Source organism: Seriola aureovittata, chromosome 23 (assembly GCF_021018895.1).
Source record: "Seriola aureovittata isolate HTS-2021-v1 ecotype China chromosome 23, ASM2101889v1, whole genome shotgun sequence".
Taxonomy (NCBI): domain Eukaryota; kingdom Metazoa; phylum Chordata; class Actinopteri; order Carangiformes; family Carangidae; genus Seriola; species Seriola aureovittata.
In genome coordinates, this window is record NC_079386.1 from 2,109,480 (window position 1) to 2,121,144 (window position 11,665).

The 11,665-nt window shown below is 43.3% G+C and overlaps 1 protein-coding gene across 1 annotated transcript; it reads right to left on the reverse strand.

Annotated features, from left to right (window-relative positions):
- Positions 1 to 4,101: 4,101 nt before the first annotated feature.
- znf16l (zinc finger protein 16 like) lies at positions 4,102 to 11,152 on the reverse strand. The gene is made up of 3 exons (XM_056368324.1): positions 9,919 to 11,152; positions 7,209 to 7,418; positions 4,102 to 6,515 (listed from the first exon to the last, which is right to left on the reverse strand). Exons 1-3 carry the CDS (start codon positions 10,667 to 10,669, stop codon positions 5,809 to 5,811), a joined length of 1,668 nt encoding a protein of 555 aa, XP_056224299.1. The 5' UTR covers positions 10,670 to 11,152; the 3' UTR covers positions 4,102 to 5,808.
- Positions 11,153 to 11,665: the final 513 nt, after the last annotated feature.

Below are 11,665 nucleotides of genomic sequence, written 5' to 3' on the forward strand. Positions count from 1 at the left end.
ACACTAATTAGACCACATAATATGTAAATAATGTCAATATTTGGAACCTCTTTGCACCCAAACCAAGCTCAGTACTAGACAGATGACTAACAGACCCTCGACATTACAGGCTGCTCAGTTTAACACCCAGCAGATGTTTTCAATAGACCACATTCAGCTGTCCTGAAGCGTGGATGGCAGTTAAGTTGTGTGCATTAGCATTGATAGCATGTTTAACACACCAAAACAAACCTGACTTAAGCAAAAGCTTAGCCAACACTAATCAAGTATTATCTTATATTCATTTCAAACAATAAACTGACTTGGTTTGTCATGTTGATTGATTTAAATGTAACATCGGCTTTAAACAGATTAATGTAAATCCATGTTTATCCTCGTTAAACTCATTCATTCCCATATTCAATGAAAGATCAGATTTCTTTTTCTTTGGGTTTTCATGATCTCGTTCTACTTGTTTTTCTCATCAGTGTGTAGCATGTTGTCATGATGGATCCCCCCGGCTCTGGCTCCCGCTCTTCTTCACCTTCAGGTGGAGGTTCATTTGGACATTTATAGCCCACCCTTATGATCACATGATCTTTTTACATCCCCCTGCTCCCTGAGTGAAAGATTGTTTCATTTGTAATTTGTGTTAAGATACAACATGCCCTTATTTTTTTGGATTAAATTCAAATCCAATCATGTCTCATGGCATCCATCATATTCATCTTTTTTCATGATTTTTCTTTATATAAAAATCCAAATGTGTCAGTGTTACATCCCACAGTGTTTTTCATGTGATTGTGTTTTGTGTTATTCCACCTGCAGAAACTATATGAAGCTCTGTGTAGCTCAGCAACAGACTGACATCTGATGTTTTCATATAGCTGTTCCCAGGCTTTTGTGCAGAGGAGCAGCGCCCCCTGCAGTTAGAAGGTGTCTCTGCAGGGGGCGCTGCTCAGCCCATGTCATTTACTTCAGTCTAAACTCACAGCAGTGAAACAAAGATACTATTCAGTGAAACGCTGAAGGTTCAGACTGTCGCTGCGTTCTGAGAACATTTCAACTGTTTGATTTCACCTCTAGAATAATATCAGGGGACATTTTAAAAAAACAACAAATGAGCCGACTTCAATCCTCCCTCTTTGGTTCATGTTAAAAACAACAAATATAACTGGATTATTTGATTTTTTTTTTTCTGTTACAGCCTGCAGACTGTTGGTGACAGCCAACATGTGAAGATCAGTGTGACAACAGCTGTAAAACTTGTGATCAGTCAGTCCTGCTCTGCACCGTTGTCTTAACACACACACACACACACACACACACACACACACACACACACACACACACACACACAATATTACATTATTCTGACATTATTCTGACATCATAATGACATCATTCTGATATCATGAAATAATTATGACATAATTATGACATCATTCTGATATCATGAAATAATTATGACATAATTATGACATCATTCTGACATCATCTGACCTTTTTCCTTGACCTGTTCTCTGACTGTGACTGACCACGTTCTGACTGTGTTCTGCCTGTTCTCTGACTGCTCTCTGTGTTCTGCCTGTTCTCTGTTAAAGGAAATGTTGAGAGGGAAACTGCGTGTTCTGCAGGTCGACAGCAGAAGAAAAGAAGCGATAGAAACATGAGTTAACATGTTTGTTTCCACTTCTGGATGCAGCTGTTAGTGAGTAAAGGAATAAAGTTTGATGCTGAACTCACAACGTTTCTTCTAGGCTTGTAAGTAAACAGTTGCTAATGCTAACGTAAAAAAAAAAAACGTACAAATAGCTCCTTTAACTTTTCTTTCATTACATGACGTACATTGTGTTGTGAGGTTAAATAAATAAATCTCTTGACAACACGAACAAACAGCGCTGTCCATGGTTCTGAAATAACAGAGCGATGTTTGAGTTAATGAGAAAAGAACTACTGTTTTACTACGAACTTAGTAAATGCATAAATTTAAGTAGTAGTAGTAGTAATAATAATAAAAAGAAGAAGAAGAAGAAGAAGAATTATAATAATAAGAATTTGTGTTAGTTAGTTATTTTATAAATTCTTCATTGGTGTGTCAATGGGAAATATTCAGAATTTTCAAACTTTCCTTTAGGAAATACTGAGTTGCTGTTTTCTCGACGCTCATTAGTCAGATGTGACATAAATGAAAAGAGGATAATCAATTTATTGGAGCATATCTAATTATCAAATGTAAGCGCTATGACCTGCTCTAATGAAGGGCTTCGTACCAGTGCACATGATGCACACAGAAAGAAAAACTGTAATTGAATGATTTCATTTTAATATCAGCAGCTGTAGACTTCCACAGCTGAGCTCTGATATTGACACTCTGTCTTGCAGCTGCAGTGTTCAAACTTTTTATTTTTTAAATTATTTTTTCAGGTCAATCTAATGCAGAGTTCAGACACTTTGATTATTCTGAGGGGCTGATCATTCAAATACTAATCTATATGTCCTGGCATGTACTGGATGAGAGGCAGCCATAATGAACAACATTTTCACCCCCACCGCCCTCAGCTCTAAAACCAACACAGTCAATTTCAGATAAGCTCCTGGTCATTATCCTTGTAGTGACACAGGCTGATATCAGAACGCTCATTATTTTCTTGCTGACTTTAGAACAACTTGCTACTGAGAAGCAATATAATAACGCATGATAATAACCTCGTGAAGTGAGCATGCCAGTGTTTCTTAGAGGTGAAGTTTTACATGCTAGTCTTCACCTGCAGCATTCAGCTCAACCTTTCATACTCTCCTTCTTTCGTTTTCTCTTTACTCTCTCTGTTCTTTCTGAGCCCCTGATTGTTGCTCACTCAGTGTTTTGACTTGTTTTTCCACTGCACCATTTTTACAGTAACAGTGGGGGTGGGTGGGATAGTTGACTTGTGTTTTCAGCTCATTTTTATATGTAAATAAATTGTATTGGCAGTGATATAAGTCAGTAAGTAAACTGTGCTAAGGGTCAACCATAGACCTTTAAGGTGTGTGAGCCCCCCTGGGTTATCTCTACCCTTTGACCCCCCCACCCCCCCCCCCCCCCCCCCCCGATGGCGAGGTTGCACCAGGTTATGCGTCCAGGGAGGGCACTCATGATACTTCATTTCCTAAAGTTAACCCAAACCCTGCAATTAATTCACACAAATGATTTATCAGAGGTAAAGTGGGAGGTAATGTGTGTGCGTTAATTATTAATGTGTTCTCTTGAATTAATTACTTGTACCTAGAAATGGTTAGATTGCACTCTACCCTCTGTTTTTCTACACAACTACACATCATGTCAGTGGGTCATGGACAAATGTCATGAATGAATGAATGAATGAAGGTAATTAAACATTCCAAGGTACAAATGATTAGTCCAAAGACGATCCATATCGACTGTCCCTTTGGCAGTGAAGTGGACTGTAACTACTGAGGCCGCTCACTGTTGATGCATCTCTGTTACATTACTGATACACTCTGTCCACAGTGTATTACACTGAACTGATGCAATACATTTTACCTGCTTATTATTATTATATTAAACTATGGAGCTCCAGAATTCTCAATTTAAAAAAAACATTTTCGACATTGTTTTATGATTACTGTAGTATTGTAGCTGCATTTAAACCTCTTCACACATTGTTGAATACAGACAGAGGGGCACCGTCAGGAGAGGCAAACAAGGCAAATGCTGTGGGCCCCTAAGGGGAACAGGGGCCCCATGTGGCCCCTCATATATTGGCACATTTTGCAAAGAGAACAAAACCCCCTTAAACCTCCCACAAACACTCTATACAATGCATTGCATGTGCTGTTGCTACCATCTACCTATTGCCTGACGTTGGGTTCAGGGAACATCTGTAAAGTGCATCGTCTTCCGATAGTCTGCATGAGGTGTTTAGGGAACATCTGTAAATTGTATCATATAGTGATAGTCTGCATGAGGTGTTCAGGGAACATCTGTAAAGTGCATCAGCTATCTAGTCTGCATGAGGTGTTCAGGGAACATCTGTAAATTGCATTGTCTCCCGATAGTCTGCACATGAGGTGTTCAGGGGACAGTGAGGGACAAGTGAATAAATATTCCAGACTCATTCATGACTTTAAGACAACTGTTTATTCGAAAGCAGATTGTCAGTGGTTAGTGTTTCACCTCCACAGGTTTGGATACGTTGTTTTCCTCCACTCAGAGCTACGACCTGGAAACTCATGTTTCAGTCATTTTTCTAATGAGTAAACTCACCAGACACTTGGTTTTTTATTTTCCTTCAAGCAGGTTTTTTTTTTCGATCAGCATTTTTTTTTTTTAGTCGTCAAACAGGCAAACATATAAAATAACCAATATATAGTCTGTAACATTACGATTACACTGTAAGATTACACTGGTTAAAAATTTATATGATGGACTTTCTGCTCTACACGTAGCACCACGCAGACAATCAGCTGACAGTATGACCCAGATCTCCTCTGTTGCAGTTACACAGATGGTCCACATGGTGACGTCCCGCTGCCGTTCTAACAGATCCACCTCCGCACAGAGGGGTCGGGACCGGACTGGAGGCTCAGCGGGTCACAGACCAAATCAAAACATGGATTTATCTTCACCTTCAGCTCCTTAAATGTCACGTCACCAAACTCACTCACTACCTGTCATAGTTGAAACTGATGCCTCTGTGTGAAATGTTCTCAAATTGTCCTTTTTCTTAAATTTATTTCACTCTTTAATTCTCCAACTTCTAATAGTTTATACATTAATACAAACCATTTTCAAACCACACCACAGTCTGATTGTGATGTGGGTGTATTCTGTATTAAAGGTTGGTAATGATTCAGTTTTATTTTTAGTTCTGGCCGTTGGTTTTATCAGTCATGGTTACACTGAGCTCACTGAGGAACATCAGTAGTTGTGCACAGTTTTCCTGGACGATGAGGGATTATCAGAAACGTGATGACAGCATTTCATCCACTCTGAATCCTTGACATTTTTGTTATTTTCAAAGTATAAATGAACTAAAACTCGTCTTTTATTTGGCTGAGGACAGACACCAGAAAAAAAGTTTCATTCCAAAAGTTACAGGCTAAAAGTTCAATAAAGATAAAAAGTTAAATATAAAACTTTTTAGAGCTGAAACTTAGTGAACCTCACCTCATCTCAGGTGTTGTTGTTTCCTGACTGATCCTTTGACTGTGATGATGTCACAGGTCTCAGCTGTTACCTTGGTGACTACAGAGTCATCATAACAGATAAAATGATGGACAAAGCTGTGAGCACCAAACCAAAGTTGTAATAAACAGGAAATATCTTTTAAATGTAACCAGATTACAGGAAGTGGACTCAAACATGCAGAAACCACTGGTGAGGTCCAGTCCAGTAACCAGAAGGTCTTCCTCTGGGGACGTGGACCTGGATCCACCTCTGCTCATCATGACTTTGACTAAAAGACCTCTTACTACCTGAATGCTTTCCTCACACAAGCTTTTGACAAAACAACTCAAGTTAATCCAGAGCTCTCAGCCATGTAACACAGTCTTCATCAGTGGATGAGCAGCTGTAGGAGTTTTAACTGTGATGGCTCAATGTGGACTCAACTGAGCAAACTCAAATAAGTAAGGGGACCTTGAGTTGAGTCTCAAACCGGGTGTAGAATGAACCTTCAAGCTGAATCACACAGTGTTTCTTGATGAAAGCTTGGGCAGAAAAAAACAAACCCTGTTCTCCACCTGACCCGCTCCTCCCACACGGACACACATCAGACAGTGAAGACACACACTCAGAGTCAGAGTCAGCACCGTGTCCCGCACAGTTCACTGCGCCAGCGTGCAGCGGTGGCTCTTGTAGGTCCCCAGGTGGCGGAAGCTGCGTCCACACTGCTGGCAGCAGTAGGGCGTGGCCCCGCTGTGGATCCTCTGGTGGGTGTACAGGTTCCCCAGCTCCTTGAAGCGCCGGCCGCACTGAGGGCACGCGTACGGGCTCTCTCCGGTGTGCACCCGTTGGTGTCTTTTGAGTCCGGACAGCACTGAGAAGCCTTTGCCGCACTGCGGGCAGGGGAAGGGGCTCTGGGCGCCGCTGTGCACCAGCCTGTGGCTCTTTAACCGCGCCGCGTGGCGGAACCTCTCCCCGCACTCCGGACACATGAAGGGCTTCTCCCCGGTGTGGATACGCTGGTGCTGGCGCAGGTTGCCAAGGTAGTTAAAATGGCGGCCACAGTCCCCACACTCGTACCCCCCCTCAATTTTAATCTCCTTTTTCACAAGCCCCCCTCCCCTCCTGATGCCGACACCGGGTCCCGGTCTCGTGCCGTCCTCGCTCTGCCCCTCTTCAACCCTTCTGGACTCACCGCTGCCGTCGCCCATGGTGGGTGCGGCGGAGGAGGTGGACTGCAGGGCCTGCAGGGTCTGGGCACCAGCAGAGTCTGAGTGTATCAGTTTAATATGCTCCTCCAGGAACATGGAGTCGGGGCAGAAGGTTCCACACAGAGAGCAGATGTAGGTGTGAGAGGGGAACTGCTGACCTGAAATCAGAGAGCAGGGGATATGATTGTGAGTATTATTAAAAAACATGAACATGTAAAGAGACAGATGTGGTCCAGCTGGTTTGTTGTGGACCTGACCAGGACCTCAATAAGAGCCTTTCACCACATCACCCCCGTCCTCCAGCAGCTCCACTGGCTCCCAGTCAAATTCCGTATCACGTTCAAAATCCTTCTTTATACATTCAAAGCCATTCACAACCTGCCCCCCCCCCCCCCCCCCCCCCCCCCCCCCCCATCTGGCTGATCTCCTCCGCATTGCCACCCCCTCTCGTTCCCTCAGGTCTTCCTCCTCCCTTCACCTCTCTATGCCATCCGCCCGCCTCAGCACCAACTCTGGAACTCTCTCCCACCAGACGTCCGTAACATTGTTTCTTTACCCCAGTTCAAATCAAAAGTCAAAACTCATCTGTTTCAATCTGCTCATTCGCCGTAATTTCATTGTTTTCTTTTTAACTGTCTGTTGTTTTTTATCATTTTTATTGTGTTTTAATCTTGTGTAAAGTGTCCTTGAGTGCTGTGAAAGGCGCTGCCAAATAAAATGTATTATTATTATTATTAAAGTGTAGAGGAGTGAGGACTGGAGCTGAGTCATGTGACATCAGTCATCCAGCCCTGGCTCGCATCATCTCTCTTTGTCGGTCCTTCCCCTCCTCCCCTCCCCGTCTTACCCACCTGCCTCGGGCCTGTCTGCGTTGCCCTCCAGGGGGCTGCCTCCCTCTGCTGAAGAGCTCTGGGGCTCGATGGAGAAGTCAGGGGGCTGGACGTGTGGGAGCGGAACCTGGTTCTGGTCGAGTCCGCTTCCTTCCCTCCTCGACGACTCGTCTTCATCCTCGTTGTCCGTCTCAGCGGTCAGGGCGTTCTCACACTCGGGCTCCTTCATCACTGGAAATACGAATAGAATTCGGTCAGTGGTTACCATGACGACAAACTGACAAGAGATCTGCTGAAACATATTTACTAAAAGATTTACTGGCAGGAAGTTGACGTTCAGGTATGTCTTTATGGAGCTCTTCATATTCAATACAGAAGAACGAACATCTGGGAAGAGCTTCTTATGGACATCTGTTTCCACCAGATGAGAAGTTGTCAATCATAAAAAATAAAGGGGAGCGGCTCTTATAGGCAGCTGCTGACTGTAGCTGGTATGGAGTTCAGTGTTTTGTCTGTGTTGAACATGAGCAGCTACTTTTACTCTTTTACACAGATTCTAGGGCGGAAATACAGACTCAGACTTTTTTTTTTTTTTTTACCTTTTTGGTTTCTTGTGTGCAACACACTTTTTTTGGTAAGGCAAGACAAAGACAAGGAGGGTGACATAACATAACATAACATAACATGACATGACATGACATGACATGACATGACATGACATAACATGACATGGCTTTTGTTATCATAATACTTTGACTTATTGAAAGTTTTCGGGTGGGACAGAGAAAAGAAGATGAAAAAGGAAAGAAGAAAAAAAGAAAAACATATTTTCTAAAAAGTGTTTTGTGAGGTTCCCTGTGACCTTGATCTTTGACCCCCAAAGTCTAATCAGTTCGTCCTTGAGTCCTGGTGAATGTTTTTGCCAAATTTGAAGAAGTTCAGTCAAGGCGTTACTGAGATAACGTGTCCATGAGAATAGGACAGACGGACGGAAGGACGACCCAAAAATGATATGTGTTAAAAACATCTCAATTATTACGTAGTGAGTAAGAAAAAACACTTGTTAATATTATCTCTAAACATAATATCTGATACATTTTAAGACAGCAGAATAAATAATTATAGTAGATAATTATCATGAAGCTGTGAGGGTCAAAGTGGATCAGTGTTTCCACCAGGACTGTCCTTCAGATGGAGGTGGACCGCTGAGTCCTGACCTGAGGACTTGGCATTCCTGTGTTGTGCCATGTGCTTGTGAAGCAGTTGTTTGGTTTCCTCAGTGAACAGCTGTGTTCATTCCTCACTGCACTGAACTGTGTACGCTACATTATACCTCTGTGTTTAGTCTTCAGGGTGGACAGGTTCTCTGCAGCTCAGTAAAACATCTAAAAACTATTAGACCTATGTTCTATATGTCGTTCAGTTGTGTTCTTACATTTTCAAAAATGTTTCCATCACTTCTCAAACCAGAGAAATCTGTGATATTAATCATGGTAACGCTTCGTGTCATTGGTCGCCTCTCAGTGACATCATATCCTCTATGATCATGTGTCAGTGTGTTTGTCTGACAGAAGCTCAACATTGACTTTTATCTAGTTTTAAGCCACATACACTTTTTACACCTTGGTGGTTTTCAGCTCTATATTTGAACCAGACGAAGGATTTTAGTCGTCGGACGTCTGGATCTGAAGTTATCAGAGAAACAAGCTGAGGAAATGTTAGACAGCTCAGCTCCCAGCTGCTGGAGACGTCCTGTCCTGTGTCACTGAAGAGCGTCAGTGAATCTCTGAGTTTTAAAGTCAAACTGTTTTCTGAGTGTTTCTACTGGTTTTAATCCCCGGGTGTGTTTGTTATGGAGAGGAGGACACCTCTGTGGATAATTCAGCTGCTGGTAAAAACCTGCTGAACGTCTGCTTCGTAAGTTATTAAAGAAACAATCAGAACAAAGGTTAGCATCAATCTCAGCTCCAGCTCTTCCCTGAGTCTCTGTCCTCCGTACAGCGTCGCTCAAACACTGACTTTAAATGTCAAACTGCTTCATTCTGTGTTTTTAATGGTTCGAATCACCAGGTCTGTTTGATTTCCTGAACCACTGACACTGAAGGAATCCAAACCGGGAGGAGTTTACGGTAATGGTGGTGAACACAACAACTCCCATGATCCCACGCTACCACTCAACGCTGTGTTTTGTTATTGTTTTGATTGAGAGAAACTTAGAAGCAGAAGTTACAGATTGTGTGTTTAAAGAGACGCCAACCACAGTATAAACCGTGTGACATCATATCACCTCAAACTATACTGACATCACATCAGGACTTAGTTTTGACTGGTGCTGGTGTCGAGTTGGAATCTGTTTCCTCTCATATTAACCTGAACCTAACACCAACTGGTTATCTCTGCTGCTTCTAACTATAACCCAACCTAAGCCCTGACCCCAAACGCTGAGAGGGGCGATTGTGGGAAAAACGCTGCCTGAAGGGGGACCAGACAGGAGCTGTCTTTACACCAGCTACTGCAGACAGGGAGAGGGTCCCTACCATCCCCCTGTACTGTGTCAGTCTCACAACACTTCACTGTTGTTAACTTTAACTCTGACTGTTAACTTTGTCAGTCAGACGAGTTTGTTCACTGTATTTTTACTATTATCAATCCTAACCTTCCATCTGTTGTACAGGTTGTGTGTCCTCACCTCTGTGACTCACACACCTCACCACTGGGTCTGTGTGTTTACCTTTCAGGTCTGAAGAATACTCGATCGGTGCGATCCATTCATAGTCATACATCCGTTTGCTGCCAGAGGGGAGCATGCTGAAGATATCATCCGTGGTGGACTCGGAGTCTCCGTGCCCAGACCCGGAGCCCGCCATGCCGCCGTCAGGCCACAGGCTCAGAGAGTGCGGGTCCTGGTCTGGGCGAGCCTCCCTCTCGCCGCTGGCTTGGCTGCTCTGGTCCCCGTCCATGTCAGCGCAGCCTCTGGAGTTCTTGTCTTTCATCAGATAGTCACAGATCGCGTCGATGTTCTCCTTCTTCACCCCGGGCATGACAGCTTTGACTCTCCTGGGGTCGGCGTTGTTGTGCTTGGTTCCACAGCTGAAGTCAGGCTTCTTGTAGCCCGCCTCTGTAGATGGATCCGTGGTCGCCGCGCCGGGGAACGGATCCCTGCCGTTCCTCTGGCCTGTGTCCAGTCTCGCCTTCAACACTTCGATCTCCTCGGTTTTCTCTCGTAGCTCCATTTTCAGGACTCGGATCCGGATGCTGACCATTTTGCGGATCTCAGACAGCGCTGTCTCCAGCACCACGGTGATGTTCCTGCCGAGGTGCTCGGTGATGTCGCTGACCGAGCAGAGCAGCTCCTCGTCGGGCTCCAGCTCCAGGAAATCGCCGTCGGCTCGGCTGGCTGTCCCGGGAGGCTCCATGAAGGCGCCGTGGAGTTCAGGAGTCAGGCTCGTCTCAGCGAAACTGTAGTTTCTCCTGCGACTCATAGGTTAGCTTCGACTAGTTTGTGGAGTTTAGCTAGCTACAAGCTACTCAGCAAGCTAATGTTTGGATGCTGCTGAAAGACAGTAGTTAGCTCAGTTAGCTTTGCCAGAGTTAGCGCGAACAACGCCGGATGTGACAAGAATCGGTCTTCAAAATAAAAGCACCATCATGTCAAACAACTGCCCAGGGTTAGCTTCGCCATTCGACTTTTGTTTTGAAAGCGGTTAAAGGAAGTATCCTCTTTAATATTAGTTTACTTGATAGATTCACACAACAGAGTTGGAGTAATGGCTGAATTCTGTAGGATCAATTTTCATAAGTAGCGCCCTCTAAAGGCTATAATAGGAAACGAATATTGACCGTTTTATTAATATTATGGTATTACTGTATTTTGTAATAAATAAGGCATTGATAAATAATTTACTAATGTTTTCTAGATCTGTTAATTCATTAATTGACCCGTTAATTCATTATTAACCCCTCTTTTCTGCGTTTCTCTTATTCATTAATAATATAATATATATGATCTATTGTTTGTAATTGAGACAAATGTAATGTATATCAGAAAGGCATATTGTTTTCGGGTTGTCCTTCTGCCTTGATGGAACTTCTTCAAATTTGTCACAAACTTTCACTTGGACTCAAGAATGAACTGATTAGAATTTGATGGTCAAAGGTCAAGTCATGTTTTTGGCCATAACTCATAAAGTCATTCACTCATTATGACACAGTTTAATTCAAATGTCTATAAGGATAAAGTAAAGTGATGACATTTTATATCCAAAAAGGTCGAAGGCCAACTTCACTGTGACATAATGTTCTGCAAAAACACTTCTGGTCATTATTCAACACTGTAACTCAGGAAGGAGAGAGTGAGACCATATTTCCTGATACTTGGCTGCTTGGTGGAGGAAACAATCATGAGTCTGTAGATAGATAGTAGAATCAGGCAAATGTTTGCCCACCCCACCCCCAAAACAGGGGCCCGCAATTGCCCA

Excerpts from the sequence above, each read along its gene's own strand:
- znf16l (XM_056368324.1), bottom strand. The coding sequence starts at position 10,669 with ATGAGTCGCAGGAGAAACTACAGTTTCGCTGAGACGAGCCTGACTCCT. Across the intron at positions 7,419-9,918 it reads GTATTCTTCAGACCTGAAAG|TGATGAAGGAGCCCGAGTGT; the intron begins GTAAACACACAG and ends TCGTATTTCCAG. Across the intron at positions 6,516-7,208 it reads CGCAGACAGGCCCGAGGCAG|GTCAGCAGTTCCCCTCTCAC; the intron begins GTGGGTAAGACG and ends CTCTGATTTCAG.